This window comes from Biomphalaria glabrata, chromosome 8 (assembly GCF_947242115.1).
Source record: "Biomphalaria glabrata chromosome 8, xgBioGlab47.1, whole genome shotgun sequence".
NCBI lineage: Eukaryota > Metazoa > Mollusca > Gastropoda > Planorbidae > Biomphalaria > Biomphalaria glabrata.
The window spans coordinates 43,589,708-43,607,629 of NC_074718.1; the positions used below are offsets into that span (position 1 = coordinate 43,589,708).

The 17,922-nt window shown below is 35.9% G+C and overlaps 1 protein-coding gene across 4 annotated transcripts in view; it reads left to right on the forward strand.

The window, feature by feature from the left end:
- Positions 1-17,922, forward strand: part of LOC106075362 (CD109 antigen-like) — a 52,766-nt gene that overhangs the window by 24,404 nt on the left and 10,440 nt on the right. For all 4 annotated transcript variants that reach the window (XM_056038465.1, XM_056038466.1, XM_056038463.1 and 1 more), the window contains 8 exons: positions 3,235-3,334; positions 4,138-4,255; positions 6,142-6,255; positions 7,441-7,545; positions 10,100-10,228; positions 11,390-11,531; positions 13,355-13,531; positions 14,832-14,913. In XM_056038465.1, coding sequence (XP_055894440.1) covers positions 3,235-3,334; positions 4,138-4,255; positions 6,142-6,255; positions 7,441-7,545; positions 10,100-10,228; positions 11,390-11,531; positions 13,355-13,531; positions 14,832-14,913 — 967 coding nt within the window. The remainder of the gene's footprint in view (positions 1-3,234; positions 3,335-4,137; positions 4,256-6,141; positions 6,256-7,440; positions 7,546-10,099; positions 10,229-11,389; positions 11,532-13,354; positions 13,532-14,831; positions 14,914-17,922) is intronic.

The window sequence follows — 17,922 nt, forward strand, 5'->3', positions numbered from 1 at the left end:
CATGCTGCTGCCTTGAAACCTAACTGCAGTCTATAGGTGAATAGCCACACTGATATTTGTGTTTACTAAGACTAAGACTGCTTTACTGATCCTTACGGAAATTTGTTGTGATTACAAGGACTCTTTTCTCATATAAAGACAACACAACAAAAAAAATACACATAAATACAACAGACAACATAAAGAGTTCATTCAGCGACTACACACAGGTATCTTGGTGCATTTAATGTTTCCTGATCAATGAGTGGCGGTGATAGAGTCTGACCGAATGAGGTACGAACGAGTTTTTGTACAGCTCCGGTACAGTATCAGGAAAGAGAAAGACCAAGACTAAGGGAGTAAATCCTACAAATGAGTCCTGTGATGGAGCCCTGTATGCGGTGGGTCAGTGGTACAACTGCTTGTCTCTGGCAATCCTGCAGCCCCGTGACTTCTAATTGTGATGGTGCTCCATCACTTTTGACTCTGACCAGCATGGACGATTGGCAAGTACTAATGTTTGGACAGCCCAGCACTCACAAGTGTACATCCAAGGCTTTCCTCCAGCAACTGAAGAGGTCACTCCCTCATCACCACCAGTATAGTGGGAAGCGTGGTCGAGAGGCCATGTGCGCTTGAACTTGGCTTGGCTACCTAGAAGGGGGCTCGAGGTTCGACACCCGACTCGGGCAGAGTTGCGTTTACTGAGCGCCTAAAGGCAGCATGCCATTAGGAGTACTTTATAGACAATGGGAGCTTAACCCCATTGACACCCCTGGCCATGACAACCTTTGAAACCAGCACGGAAAACCAACTCCTTGATACCCCCTCCCCCCCACTGGTCCACAAATGAGATTGGACCAAAAGTGCTCTGAGCATGCTATAAGCATGAAAGTAGCGCTATATAAAAGCTATAATAATATTAGGAAAAAAGGCTGAAAAATTGCAGCATTTGGTAATTAATATGCCAAACGTGTGATCATCATGTGTATCAAGGAATTGACTTTTTAGTCATATGAGAAGTTACAAATTGAAAAGCTACTCTCCTGAGAGGCCAAAGATTTTACTCTGATTTCAATATGTTCAAGAATCATAATAGTGATTCAGGCTTAAAGGAATTGGTAACTTGGTTGATTAAAAGCACATTGTTTGGGTAGAGGTTTAGTTTGCCTTTTTTACAATATTTAGCAGGTCATCTTGGGGTCCAATTGCTGCAGGAACCCTGTTGCTAATCTCTTCGTTTGTGATGCAGTTTTTAAATGTAATACCTAGGATTCTTCTGTAGCACCTCAATTCCATTGCTAGGATCATCCTCTCTAGCTCTGCAGTCAGCGTCCAAGATTCGCAAGCATATAAGAATGTGGCCATGACAAGGGAGCGCATCAGTCTAACTTTGGTTTCAACGGCTATATGCCTTTGTCTTTCCATTTTGTTTTGTCTCACCTAATGTTACAATCTTTACCAGTGTAAGTAGGGAGTGGCTGGGTAGATGAAAGTTATTTGTAACAAACATCACTGGAATATAACACATTTTATTTTTATTGTAATAAAGCTGGTGGTGACACAGATGTGTGTATTAAGGTGTGTAGACAGCTGACGCAAATTGCCCCAGGCCAGCGCTGGATGAGCGGTCAACTGTGACGAGTTACGACGGTCAGCCATGACAGTTCGGGAAGGATCTGTTGTGTGAATAGTGCTCAGGAGCATCACGGGGGATGTCATAATGTGATTAACCAGGAGGGTTGAGCGCTGTTTCGTCCGGTTTTAGAAGGCCAATAGGGACCCTATATAAGAGCGAAGGTGGCAGAGTCAAACGACTTCAGGTTACCTCGCAACTTGTACGAGTTGAAGTCAGAGTCAAGAACCAGTCTAGGAGAAGTTGGTCCAGAACAGAGAATCGAGTGCAAGTCCAAGAAGAGATGGAGAGTTGATACAGCTATACGTCGGAGTGTGAAGCTTTTGTACAGTCAGTGTTATGTTGTTGCCAATTGTACAGTATTGGCTGTTATTTATTGAACATTAAACTGTTACGTTATTGTAGAGCCCTGAGTTGTCAAGTTCTTTAAGCTGGTGGTGTAGTGTGGTCCAGTTTGCAGAGCGCCTGGATAGTGAGATTTGTTAGAGTATTTTTAAGTCCTTCATAAATGAAAAATAATAATTTTGCTATCAATGTGATGGTCATGTTTTTTAAACTTTGATTACTGATTCCATTTGTGTGTCGTTGAAGTAATTTAATTTATTAAATAATATCCTAAATAAATTATGGTAGCTGCCATGAGTTGTAAAACAACTATGGTTCATCTAATACAAATTGGGTCAGGTGATAGCCTGAGCATTTGTTATTGGTCAGAATATTGTTACTTCCACAACAGTCCCTCCTTCTCCGTGGGGAATGTCGCTGAGTTTGACTACTGAAATATTTCCCATGTTTGGGGGTGAACCACAAAGCAACAGTGATGTTGATTCAGACAAAGTTATGAGCTTCTTCTGGCTAAAGCTTTCTGGTTAAGACATTAATTACTTGTCAATAGACTCTTCTAATGTCAGTTCTGCTTGGCCTAATAACTGAGTCACACATGAATGCCAGGAGTTACACTGGTTGTCAAAGTCTGTGTGAAATCTGTCATTAGAAGCATTTTATAGGTAGTAGAGTATAAATAGCCACTACTACCAGCATGTGGGAATACATTATTTTATTATGGCAAAAAAAAAAAAGTCCATAAACTTTTCGGCATACCCTCTAAATGTATAATAATAATAAATATAGCTTTTATATAGTGCTACTTTCATGCTTTTCGCATGCTCAGAGCGCTGAGATCCAATCTCACTAGTGGACCAGTGGGGGGGGGGGGGGTATCTGGGAGAAGGTTTCCATGCTGCCTTTAGGTGCTCAGAAAGCACAACTCTGCTCGAGTCAGGTGTCGAACCTCGAGCCCCCTTCCTAGGTAGCCAAACCAAGTTCAAGCATTTCCTAGCCTCTCAATCATTCTTCCCACGTTGTATTCAGATTTTATCCTTACAATGGGCCAACTCAAAAGAACATTGAAATATATGAAGACTGAACAGAAAACACATTGAAAATGAGGAAAAGAAAAAAATAGCTAAGAGAATGAAAGAAAATGTGAGCACTATATCTTCAAATCAACTGTAGATTACTTTTTTTTCTACAGTTATTTATAGGTAAGAAAGTCTTAACTGGGACTTGCTATATACTCAGATTCTAGTAAATGTTTAACCCATATTTTTATGTTATAGGGCTAATGCGAAATCCAGGGGCAATAATGGTGCCAATGGTGCCAAAACAGATACGCCAAGTTTTCACTGAAACGTTTCTCTGGTCAGATTTAACCATTGGGTAAGTGTAAAAAAAAACAACAACAATTTTCTGGTATTTTTACCCAAAGAATGTCATTAAATCCTTCAGTTAGGCTTATGTTATATTCATTCATATTAATAAGAGAGTTCAGTTGTGCTGATTCCTTTATTCATATGTTTTACTAGTTTTTCAGTTAACTAATTTTATGCTCGGTTGGAGAGATTGCTGCTTAAGCGAGGACATGTAACAGAGGTGTCCCCAGGAAGCGCTACATACATCAGGCGCCACTTCGCCCTCACTGGCATAGAGGAAAGTAGCTTGCACCAGATGGCCTCTGAAAGTGACTGTTGGAGAGCTCTCACAAAGGCTGGGGGACAAACATTTGAGACTCAAAAGAAAAGCCATTATTGAAGACAGCATGAAGAAGCGTGGTCGAGAGGCCAAGTGCGCTTGAACTTGGCTTGGCTTGGCTTGGCTACCTAGAAGGGGGCTCGAGGTTCGACACCCGACTCGGGCAGAGTTGTGTTTACTGAGCGCCTAAAGGCAGCACGGAAAACCAACTCCTAGATACCCCCCCCCCCCCATCCTCCCCCCCACCGGTCCACAAGTGAGATTGGACCAAAAGCGCTCTGAGCATGCTATAAGCATGAAAGTAGCGCTATATAAAAGCTATAATAAAAAGAAAACTTAAATAGACCACCAGCAGACAACAGCATTGTTTGCTCATCCTTAATCTTCAAAATCGAAGACAGTGCCATTATTATCATTATAATTTTAAGCTCTTACAAAATGTTTTCAGGGGAATGGTCGAGACATAAATTAATTTCTTTCAATCTCTACAGTGTCAATGGATCAGCTTCTATTACTGCAACAGTACCAGATACTATCACATCCTGGGTGGCCAGTGCCTTTGCTGTCAATTCAGAGTCTGGTCTTGGTATAGCTCCTTCTCAGTCTTATGTAAGTTACTTATGATTACGTTCCTGGGGCTGCAGAGACACAGGAAATACTGCATTCCTCATTAATCTTTGGAATAGAAGACAAGCCTTATTATGATTACATTAAATATATCAAAGTCATTTATGTCTTTTATTGGTTAAGATTTATTTTGTCCAAGTCCTGAGTGTGACTATGCTCAAGGTCTAGTAACACATTATGTAGGACATGATCATCTTGTTTTTTGAAGAAACGTCTGTATTTTATAAGATGAGATTATTTCATTAGTAATTAGTTGGATGTGTTAAGTTTTCCTGCTGCTTCCCTAATACTCTAGAAGCTCATCTTTTATTCAGTGCATAGGATGGGTTGCACCCTTTTCATAAATGAAAATGTTTATTCACTCATAAAGATGCTCGATAACATCTTGATCAGCCTTACATTTATAGATTTGGTACATTTCTGTAGGCAAGACAGCATTAAAAAAAAAACAATGGTCGGCATTGCTCACATTAGTCATAGTTGACTGGTTTTGAATTTCAATTATTTTCACCATCATTTTTTCTCGCACTTGACATATCAGCTACAAATGAAATTCTAAAGAGATGTATTTCATTCATTCAAATAAAAAAAACAATTATTGAAACTATCATTTGAGAGCCCCAGAGCTAAATTTATTCTGCTAAGGGTAAACAAAATTAACTGTTGATTCTACCTCTCTGCTGAATGTTTCAGCTCCACTTGATGTAGGTAGCAGAGTGATGAGAATTCAACTTTTCCTTTGCTTTAGTTTTATGTTGTCATACAAGAAAATTCTGGAAGCTCAACTTCATTCTTCCTTAAGTTTCTTCCACCAAGCACTAGTTTATGCATGAACCAATTGGCATCCTTCCTATTCCATACTTCTTCATTATATTTAAATATTAAATTTAATGCTCTTTGAAAACAGTTGTACTTTCTTTGCATATCAAATATTTTGGATAGTGTCGTACTTTAACATAACAAAAACCATGTTACATCTAAAGCTTTATTACACTGACTGACAAACAACTACACACATAGTAAAGATCACAACATGAAATATGGTCAGTCTAACAAATATAAACAAACACTAGGGGCAACAATCGAATAAACAAATTCACGACAGATAGTTATCATGTTCCACAAAATAATGAATAATCTGTCCACTTTTGTTTGTTCTGTTACCGGTATCTCATTTCATATTCGCATATTTTGACCAGCTCAAACCTCTCCTGTAACTATCAAAAACAAAACAAAAAACAAACCTAACAAAATTGCTGAAAAGCTGCCTTGTGTCAATAACATGTTATTGAAGAAATGGGTTCCCACTTCCCCAAACTAGGAGGAGGAAATTTCCAAAAACTAAAACTGTCTACAAAATCTGTGACTATTTTTAAGAATATGAGAAGACCACAGAATGAAATATATCTAAAACTATAGAATTATAAGTTATAAGTTTCGTTGACTGTACTATTTGGTAATCCATGCAAAACAAAATAATTATTATCCAAAGGGGTTGGAGCATCACAAAGTCATTGACAATTGTTTTTTGGGGATTGGATGTCACATGCCTTTACATTGTTTTGAAGTATTTTATAAAATATAACTGTAGAAATGTGTGGTTTAATTTTAAAAAATAATTAACATTAAAAATAGAAAATTTCTGTAATTATTATAATGTCATTGTGTCCCATTTTCAAAATTTTACATGGCCCCTGATATAAAGACAGGTTTATATCTACCAAAGACTTTTACTGAATTACCTTGATGAATGTGTTTTAATGCTAGAACACATTGTTCAAATTACTTTACATCTTTTAAGAAACTGAAAGCTTTTTTTGAAGAAAAAAAAATAGTTTTTCAGTTTTAATTACAATTTTCTTTGACAGCTCCAAGTATTCAGACCATTTTTTGTCAGCCTTAACCTACCATACTCTGTTATTCGTGGGGAACATTTGGTTGTACAAGCAAATGTTTTTAACTACATGACTGAAGATATGCAGGTTAGTAAGAATTTTTCCAAAGCAACTTTTAGATCTGTTAAAAAACAACTGAAACAGCTGCTCACTTTTAAGCTGAATGAAAGAAGATTTTTACTATGGTCTGTGTTCAAAGATGTCTGAAACTGGGCTATACTATCTCACATGATTTAAAAAGAATCCTTCTGTTTCCTTGTCTAAATATTATTCCTAACATTGAATTCTATGTTCTCATTTCAATATATGTGAATATAGTTCTCTAACTCGTCTTGAAAGATATTGGATGTGCTTGAGTTGTGACAGAATCTATTGAAAGACATTGAATGTGCTTGAGTTGTGACAGAATCTATTGAAAGGCATTGGATGTACTTGAGTTGTGACAGAATCCATTGAAAGACATTGGATGTGCTAGAGTTTTGACAGAATCCATTTCAAGACATTGAATGTGCTTGAGTTGTGACAGAATCTATTGAAAGACATTGGATGTGCTTGAGTTGTGACAGAATCTATTGAAAGACATTGGATGTGCTTGAGTTGTGACAGAATCCATTGCAAGACATTGAATGTGCTTGAGTTGTGACAGAATCTATTGCAAGACATTGAATGTGCTTGAGTTGTGACAGAATCCATTGCAAGACATTGAATGTGCTTGAGTTGTGACAGAATCTATTGAAAGACATTGAATGTGCTTGAGTTGAGATAGAATCCATTGAAAGGCATTGGATGTGCACAGATGAATCACTTGAGTTAGGAAAGAATCTTTTGTGACTAGAGGCCAAATATGGAGAGAAAGATAAGCTACAGCTCCTATACGAAAATATTTTGTCTTATAGCTATTTAATACATACAAACATGTAATTTAAAAAAAGATATAATCCTAATTTGTTTAGTTTAGTTTGAAAGGATTTGGATTATTAAGACTGATAACAATTACAGTTAGTGACTAATTAAAACTTATAAAGCATTACATTAAGATCTAAACAAGTTTTTTTTTTAATTCAGCCTAACAAAAAACTTTAAAATAATTTCTAGCTTTTTATGTGACTTTGAAAAACACATAATAAATAATATCTCCATGTAAATGATCAATTTTTTGTTTTTTTGCGTAAATAATCTTATATGGGGAGCTAATATCTTTTTTGAAAAAAAAAAAAAAAAAAGAATTATAATAAAGACTACATTCAGTTCTTTTTCCTTATATTTTGTTAGGTGACAGTCACATTGGCCGCGTCTGACAAGTTCTACAACATTGAAATAGATGCGAATGGAGCAAATGGATTGTTTCAACAAAGTCAAAGTGTAAAAGTTATCATGGTAAAAAAACAACTATCATTCAACAGCTTTGTATGCTCCCCCCTCACCCTCATGACAACAATTAGACAATGTTTGATAATTATAACACAATTGTAGTCAACAGAAGTGATCAGAATGTTATCAATATGTTTCCATAACAAACAAAAATTGTAAGTTATACGTTTTGGTTGTAAAAACTGTAAGCATTATGCTGAGGCTTAGTTAAAATCTTTGAGAGTAATTGCCATTGAAGACTAAGAATAAGTGTAAGATAGAATATGACCACAAAAAGTCCATACTTAAGTCAGGTAAGCAATAGCCAAAAGGTGAAATGGTTTATTCATTACAATGTTTTGCCTAAGATTATTCTTCAGAGTTTGCGAAGGGTTGATTCTAACAGGGTTACCAAAAATTAAAGCTCAGTGCATACCATTGTAATGACTCAATAGTAAGATGCATATAAGTAGGATTTAATTGGGTATTTCATTAGTGACGTGAAGATACATTAAAAAAAACTTAGAAAAGAAGTTCATAAGAGACAGACTAACAGACAAGGAGAGACCTCTTGTTGTAACGGTTAGGAAATGGCGTGTTTTCTTTAGATGACAAATTTTTGCTTGAATAAATGTATTTCCGAAAGGATGTATTAATTTATTCAATTGCAATCCGTTCTATTGATGTGTTTAAATCAAGAACTCGCAACTACAAGTAATATCATTTCAAGCTAACAGACTCACAACTTGTTCAACAACACCTCCATTCAACTACCAACCATCAACAACACCACCTCCACTCAACTATCAACCATCAACAACACCACCTCCACTCAACTACCAACCATCAACAACATCTCTAAACTACCAATCATCAACAACACCACCTCCACTCAACTACCAACCATCAACAACATCTCCACTAAACTACCAACCATCAACACCACCACCTCCACTCAACTACCAACCATCAACAACACCACCTCCACTCAACTACCAACCATCAACAACAACATCTCCACTAAACTACCAACCATCAACAACACCACCTCCACTCAACTACCAACCATCAACAACACCACATACACCTAACTACCAGCCATCAGCAACACCACCTCCACTCAACTACCAACCATCAACAACAACATCTCCACTAAACTACCAACCATCAACAACACCACATCCACCTAACTACCAGCCATCAACAACAACATCTCCACTCAACTACCAACCATCAACAACAACATCTCCACTAAACTACCAACCATCAACAACACCACCTCCACTCAACTACCAACCATCAACAACACCACCTCCACTCAACTACCAACCATCAACAACATCTCCACTATACTACCAACCATCAACACCACCACCTCCACTCAACTACCAACCATCAACAACAACACCTCCACTCAACTACCAACCATCAACAACAACATCTCCACTAAACTACCAACCATAAACACCACCACCTCCACTCAACTACCAGCCATCAACAACAACATCTCCACTCAACTACCAACCATCAACAACAACACCTCCACTCAACTAACAACCATCAACAACAACTTCTTCACTCAACTACCAACCATCAACACCATTAACAACTGGAAAGTCTGCGCTAGTGTTTCTGACTTGTGGCTAAGAAGCAAAAAACTGACTTGCTACCTATCAAGGGAATATGATTTTGAAACATTGACTGAAGCTGAGTTGTGTTTGGTGAGTGCCTAAAAGCAGCATGGAAACTTTCTGCTGGATTCTCCCTACACCCCCCTTCCCCTGGTCCACAAAAAAGATTGGAGCATAGTGCACTGAATATGCTATAACCATATAAGATGTACTATACAAAAGCAGTTTTAAAACAAAAGAGAGATTTGAATGTGCACATTGCAGCAATAGCCACATAATGATGTAGATAAAGATAAAGGCATACAATATTATAATAATAAATAAAGTAGCCTTCTTCATTCTCATTTTTCATGTCCGAGGGTTCAGATCATTAATCCTATATCTGAGATGAACCATGCAGTGGTTTCCAGATCGTATAGTTTTTGCTCTATAGAAGGGTTTTGGCACCAAAGTCTTGTTCGGCCTCTTATTATAGTATGCAATTTTCAAGAACATGGTCAGCATTCTCTGGTGATGCTCCACAAGGACAGGTTGCGCTCGTCCTGACTTTTAGCTTCTGGAACATATGATGTCTCAATCTGTTGTGTCCAGTTATGAGTCGAAAAATTATGCGCTGGTTATGTCGAGATATAATTTATAATAGGTGTCCCTAGAGTAGCCTAATTTAGAGAAGTTTTTCTTAACCTCATATTTAAATACCCTTTGATCACATTTGATATTTATTTAGTGTTTTTTTAGCAAATACAAATCAGTATGAGTTTAATCTTGGCAGTCAATCAGTTTATGCCATTTGGACACTTCACTAATTATCTTTTAATTTATTACTCATTTTTGGAAGCATTATGAGGACCTAGTTAACAGTCTTCATATTCTTCTAGTGTATTTCCAATATTTCTAAAAGCTATTTGAAGGCTTGTGTTAAGTATTTAAAAAAATATTTTTTCTTTCAGGTTGAGGCTGGCGAGGCTATATCTGTTTATTTCCCAATATTCCCACATGAATTGGGTAAAATTGATATTGAAGTGAAGGCTCAGTCTACGAGCGCTGCTGATGCTGTTAGGAGACAACTCTTGGTGGAGGTTTGTACACAAAATAATTGTAAAACTGTTTTCTGCTTCCAAAGATGAGATAACTTTTTTCTTTTTAATTAAAGTTTCAATAGTTGTTGTTTTTTTTACTTGAAGCATGCAATCTTTTTAAAATCTAGTGTTTTTTTTAAACCCTTAATTATAGGGTTATGGAGCCATCAACACATCCCAAGAGGGGTAGCACAGTGAATGGGGCTGGGGTTAGTTGGTCTTTCTTGTAGCCTTATCACACGCATTGTGCTAAGTACTGAGGTATCCCACAGGAGTGGATGGTTCCTTTCCCTGTTTGGACTCTCCCTTTTCCATTTATGGACGTTTCCATGAGGGCTCTACCATGAGGCCAGCAGATGTAACCCTTGCCCATACTTTATCCGCTAAGACCTAGGTTTAGTGCTAAGTATAAGGGAGATCAAACTAATGCCTAGTAAGTTAGTCTTTGGTGAGAAACAAAGAATTAGTTTGCTATTATCTATATAAATGTGTCCTAGTGAAACTAATAAACATTTTTTGAAGGCATTGTATTTAACAGGCGGAGTCGTTGAGTGGTAAAGTGTTTTGCTTAACTCCCAAACCGGCGATCCTGGGTTCGAATTCTTGTGAAGACTGGCAGTTTTAATTTCGAGATCTTTAGGGTGCATCTGAGTCCACCCAGCTCTAATGGGTACCTGACATTAGTAAAGACTGTTGGTCATTGTGTGGGCCACAGAAACAGATGATTTTTACAACATCCGCTTATAGATTGCAAGGTCTGAAAAGGGAAACTTGTATTTAACATTTTACTATAAGATAATGTATTTAACTAAAAATTACTAAGCTCCAACTACTTTTAGTTTTTGACCGAGTACATATGCCTTATAATGGGCTCAAGAGAATAGTGTAATTGCATCTTTTATTAGTCATATGTGTTATATGTGTAGCCTACATCAGTATTGGTTAGTAGAGGCTATGATTCATATTTGATGGCTATCTTGGGTAAACACATGAGTCAATAGAAGACAAGGCTAGGGTCTCTATATACATACTGAAAGGAGAAGGCTGATTTCTGTAAGAAAGCTCTTATGACAGAGATTATCTGGTTTGCTATAGTCAGATATACAAGAGCCTTCAAGTTTTTTTTTTTTTCTTTTAACCTTATTCTCTTTTTGATTTCAGGCTGAAGGCATTCCTAAGACAAAAAATTACCCTATACTAATTGATCTGACAGAAGGCAGAACAAGTTTCTCACAGACTATTAATCTTCCACTCCCTTCCAATACTGTGAAAGATTCACAACGCACCAGATTTTCTGTTGTAGGTATGTTTGTTAACTGAAATGAAAAAATCTCTTAGAAAAAAAATGTACAGGGTGTTAGATGACTGCTGGAATGGGAGACTAATAATTGAATGCACAAGCTTTTTATTTCACTATTTAATTGTGTAAGGGATGTTGTCTTAGAGATAAAGTGCTTTGCTTCCACACCGAGGGGGTCTCAGCCTCTCAGGTTCAAATCTTGGTAAAGACAAGGATTTTGAAATGCAAGATTTCTAGGATGCCCCTGAGTCTACCTGACTCCTGTGGGTATTTGACATACATTGGGAAAGTAAAGGCAGTTATTCATTGTACTAGCCACATGACATCCTCATTGACCATCAGCAATAGAAACATGACCAATTCATCATCTGTCCCCATAGATCATAACATCTGAAAGGGGTTACTTTACCATTTTTTTTTAACTACTGGATAGGCCTAACTGTTTAGCTTGTGACACTGAAAGATCTAATTTTTAGTACTCACAGAAAAAATGGCAAAATTTTAGGAAATAATTATAGTTTTCACATATGCTAGTAAGCCACATAGACCACTGCGGTACATGGGTATGGGAAATAAATCTCTTAGTTGAACTATAGCTCCACTTGAACAAAAAATTTTTTCAGCTCAATTCCTTTTACAGCCTTAGCTGTTAGTCTGTTGACCTTTTCTTCTAAATTACAGAGATTCCTCAACGAAAAAAAAATCTGTTAGCATTAAGATATTATATACTATATTAGCATGCATTAAAAAAAATTAATTACGGTACTAAAATAAACATGTTTCACTAAAATCTTCTCTACCATCCAACATAGTTAAAACAGAGAGTTTGTAGTAGATTGAGAGAAAAAACATATTTCATATAACAAACGAATTATCACATTTGACTAGAGTAACACCTTTAGTAAAATCGCTAAATTTAGAAAGCCTTCAGGATAGAAGACTTAAAAGTAAAGTAGCAATTATACATAAAACACTGAACTATAATCTTCAAATACAAAAACAAAACCTTATAAAATACTCAAAAGATAAAGGCACATTCCTTGTTCCATATGCTTGGACAAATTTATACAAATGCTCCTTCTTCCCTAGTACTATTAGAGCATGGAATGGGTTGTCTGAGCCAGCCAGGAAAATTATTGGTTAGTATATGCATGACTAGATGCATGACACTTAGGACATAATCATCTCCTTTTTTGAAGTAACATCTGTATAATATAAGATAAGATTTCCTCCAAAGATTATTGTATTGTCATTTCTTTGATTCATTAGTTATAAATCTTAATTTTCTTCTTAAAGAACAGTTAAGAGAAAAATAAACTTTTACATAAAGTCAGCAGGTGCTGTGGCTGAGAGGTAAAGCACTTGACTTCCGAACCAGGGTCCGGGGGTTCTAATTCTGGTGATGAAGACTGGGATTTTTAATTTTTAGTCCACCCTCGTTAATCCTGAGCCACAGAAACAATGGACCTTTACATCGTCTGCCCCATAGATCTCAAGGTCTAAAGGAAAACTTTACTTTTTTTAAACATTTTTACATACAAGTCACCACACCTCAACTCAGAGACTCAACATTTTCTTTGGTTTGTCATCTCTAGATCAAGATTCTAGGTCTAGCACCTCTGATAAACTCAACATTTCTTTAATGCTAGTACTAAGTGAATTCATTCCAATGAACATGGAATACTAAGTGCTTCTACAAAGTAAACAATAACAAAGAAAATGATTAGTAGACAGATGTAAATAGCCAGATTACTTTAATTAAGGTTGAATGAATTGTTCCCATTGAAAATGCAGGAGTTAAGATTACACTGTGTCATTGAATTCAGGGGACTTAATGGGTCCAACAATTGCTGGATTAGATGCCCTTCTACAGATGCCAACTGGCAGTGGTGAACAAAACATGGTAAATCTAGCCCCAAATATCTATGTTGTTAACTATCTACAATCTGTGAATCAGCTTTCTACAGACATCAAATCAAAGGCTTTCCATTTTATGGAAAAAGGTGAGTTGTTTCCTTCATATGTTACTAGCAATAGCTCTAAAACAGGTGCATTCACAAGCACAAACTATGTCAAACTTTGCTGCCCTAGTATTGTCTCGAGAAAAAACTAAAACCAGTGATTCATTTGGGCGCATCCATTATCTTCCGAGACTGAAGAAGCCATATTATATATATATGGCAATGCTAGGTGTAAATTATTAAAATTAAACCATTTTAACTTACAACAGAGTGTCTGCGCCCTCCTGATGTTTCAGGAGCTCCGCGAAATCTCTTGAAATTGCAAAATGTACGAAAAAGTAATGGAAATGTTCTGAAAACTCATTAAAACTCAATCTATCTCTATCTCTTTAAAAAATCAAAAGCAATATATATATTTTTATTTACATAATTAAGACTAGACTAAGACTGTCAGTCACTACTAGACTACTTGTTCTAGATAATAGATCTAGTTATGTTTTAGTACTACTAGTAAGTAACTATATTGGTACTATATAGTAGTACTCAATATTTCTAAAAAATACAGCCAAAGCTCCGGTAGAAAATCTGTCCACTAATGAAAGATACACTGCTTTCCCAAACTACTTTATTGCACTCAGAATATTTTTAACAATACACGTAACTGTGGCATCTGGTGAAAGAAGCTTCTCGCTGCTCAGACTAATCAAGAATTACTTGAAGTCAACATTTCACTAATTTAGATTGAACAATTTAGTGATTGTTTGAACATGATCTGTGAAGGAAACAGAATTTTGATGATATACTGTATGACTTTGCTGCAGGCTCATAAAGTAAAGTTAATTTGATTGTGATTTTGTTCTTAGTAAAGAATGAATTTATTTTCTAATAGAAAATCTTAATTTTTACTTATGATCCTTATCCCTACCATAATTAATTACTGAGTAATCAGCTACTCTTCTATGACATTCTTAATCAACTCAAGTAATTATCAATATTTTAGTCTCAATAATTTTGAAACATCTCAAGGGAAAAATAGTTGACATATAATACTAAATACTCAAATTAACCTTTTTTTTTTGAAATACCTAAAATGATGTGCTTCTTAGACTGTATTCCACCAAAAGCAGTCCATTTATTAACTAGCATTGACTAGTAAAAGCAATACCTCATATTGACTACTATCAAATGCAATCCCTGATATTGATACTCCAGCAAGTACCTAACTCAAGATGCACCTTAAATTGTTGTTAGATTATTATGATAAAGATTGAAGTTATGAAACTTTCATTTAATACTATCAGTTGTAATAACTTAAATGTTTTAATCCTACAAACTGTGAAAGGCTATCAGAGAGAACTGATGTATAGACACCCAGATGGTTCTTTTAGTAACTTTGGTAGCAATGATACATCTGGCAATATTTGGTAAGTGCTCTATACTGTTTCCCTCATCTTCACCTATTCCTTAGTTTGTTGGACTGTTGGGGCACCACACAAGATCTGTTGACCATCTTTCTCCATTCCTCTCTGTCTTTAGCCATGGATAGAATTTCTTTTAATGTCAGGCCTGTCCATTTGTTTGTGTTATCTTCCCATCCCTTTCTCTCTCTGCCTATTCTTCTTTTTCCTGGTACTTTTCCCTGAAGGAAGGTCAATGGTCATACTGGTTAGTTATACCCAAAAAAATTATTATTATTAGTCTCTGTTTTTAACTCTTTATCTTCTTAATTATTTTTCCATGTTATGTTAGAATTGTTCATTTTCCACAATTGTACATTCTACCCTGTTGTGATTAAACTTCAATGACATTTTCGTTTGTAATTAAAAAAACATTACTTTTGGTATAGAATTATAAGAGGATGCATGCCCTTTTTATGTAACACAAATTAGATTTTATAAAAACAGTAATTAATTTAATTTAATGAGGTCAAATCAACAATGGTATTATTAATTAGGAGAGAAAGAGTTTAAAAAAATAATAATATGTTGTTTGGGTAACATGAAATCTTCAACAATATAAAAAGTTTTTCACATTTTTATGAAAAGGTCTCAAATTTTTGTTTTAAACCTTTTGTTTTTGGTCCATTCACTAAACATATTTCTTTTTTTAAATTTAGGGAAGCTCTTTAAAAAATAAGTCGTTAATGTTTTGAATAATTATGCTGTGTACTTTTAGTTAATATAAATTCAACCTTTTGTTTTATCACTGCACATTGTACAGCTGATTTCATAATTTGCATTTACAGAAGTCACATTCTATCACTCATTTTTGCTAAAACACTAAAGTCTTCAAGTCTTGAGCATAAATTATTATCAAATGATTAAGCCTTCTTGTATAAAGATTTTTTGTACAAAGCTTATATCAACTCACTATATCTGTCTGGCAAAAAGTTTGTACACATTATTTCTCCCACACGCAATCACAGATTAAGCTGAAATTTGGCACAATATTTTCTTTTACCTGACAACACAAGGATGAATTTAGCAAATTAACCAATTAGCTAATTAATTATTGGTAATTAATTATTTTGTTTGGTATCTTCTTGAACAACGGAAAGAAATTTAGCAAAGTTCCCCTTGCAGACCTTGCAATCTATAGGGCAGATGATGTAAAGGGTGGACATAGAGGCGCCTAAGACCCTTAAGTTAAAAATCCCAGTCTTCACCAAAATTTGAATCAGGGAAATCGGTCGGAAGCCAAGCCCTTTAACTCTCAGCCACCACACCTCCTGTCTAGCAAAGAAATACATTATTTTGTAGACCTGGAAATCTATAGATCAATTTCAAAATGCTAGAATCTGTCTCTTTTTTTTTTTTTTTTAATGAAAAATAAAACTAGAAAAATAGTTTAGAAGTTGTTTTCAGAAATAAAAAGGAAACATATAAATAGAAGATTAACAAGTTATAATACACTTTTTGTAATTATTTAGTCATGGAGAAGTGATGCATACACAATTAGTTAATGTATTCTTCAGTTACTGAATGGAAATATTGTGTGTCTTTGCCAACATGTGACTGTATTCTAGATATACTTTTATTGTTTTGTTTTGTGTATTTGTTATTTCGTCCAAATTTGTTTTACTCATCAGAATATATTGCAACTAATTTTCCTGTGTAAGAAATAGGGACATCATGCTTTTTTGTTTCAATATAATAAATTATATTTAATCAAGAAATTTATAATTCTGCCCTTATCAAAACTAGAACTTATAAATAAAAAGTTTCTGGTTAGAACCATTGGTTGGATAGTCAGGATGGTTGGCATTTGATATGCTTGGAGAACAAACAAAAAACCCTACTCCTTGCATGAAAAGACAGTCAATGCAGAGAGGGCAGATGAACAAAGAGACATGAAAAGGTTGTATGAAAAAACCAAGAACCTTATCAGGAAGAAATACCAACAAGCCAGTGAAAGACTGAAAAGGAGGAAAGGTCACACCAGTGATGATGGACAGAGAGAAAGTTGAACATTTTCAGGAAATTTTGAACCAATAACCTCCGGAGTCTATCCCAAACACACCTCCAGCAGTAGAATTAATAGAGGTTAATACTATTCTTAAACAAGGTGGCTTCCAAACAGGGGTCATCGGTTCAAATCATGGTGAAGACTGGGATTTTTAATTTAGGGATATTCAGGTGCCACCCAGCTCTTATGGGTACCTGACATTAGTTGGGGAAAAGTAAAGGCGGTTGGTCATTGTGTTGGCCATTTGAGACCCTCGTTAATCTGTAGGCCACAGAAACAGATGACCTTTACATCATCTGCCCTATAGATCACAAGGTCTGAAAGGGGGGGAACTTAACTAATACTGGTTTTGGGGGCACAGTGGTTGACTGGTTACGCATTTGACTTCCAAACCTGGAGTCCTGGTCTTGAATCTTGATGAAGACTGTGATTTGTAATTCTGGAATTTTAGGGTCCACCCAACTCTAATGGGTACCTGACTTTAGTTGGAGAAGTAAAGGTGGTTAGTCATTGTGCTGGCTACATGACACCCTGCATGTTAACTGTTGGCCTAAGAAACAGATGACCTTAACATCATCTGCCCTATAGACTGCAACACCTGAAAGAGGAACTTCACTTTTTTTTTTAATACTGGTCTCCCTACTAAAGTGGAAGTCATCAAGGTCATCATGAGTGCAAAAAGTGGAAAGGTGGCAAGCCCAGATGGTTACTAGTGTATGCACTTAAATCATCACCCAAAATGCTATATCCACTACTGGGAACAAGAACAGGTTTCTATAATCTTGAAGCTGGTTTACCTAATCAATTTACCTAAGAAAGATGACCTTACCCAGTGCAACTTCTAGTGAGGAATTATGTTACCATCAACACTTGGTAACATCTTAACTAAGAAAATACTGGACTGCTTAAAAGATGCCTTAGATAAAAGACTAGACATATTTTCTGGAAATACATTATATACCAACCAT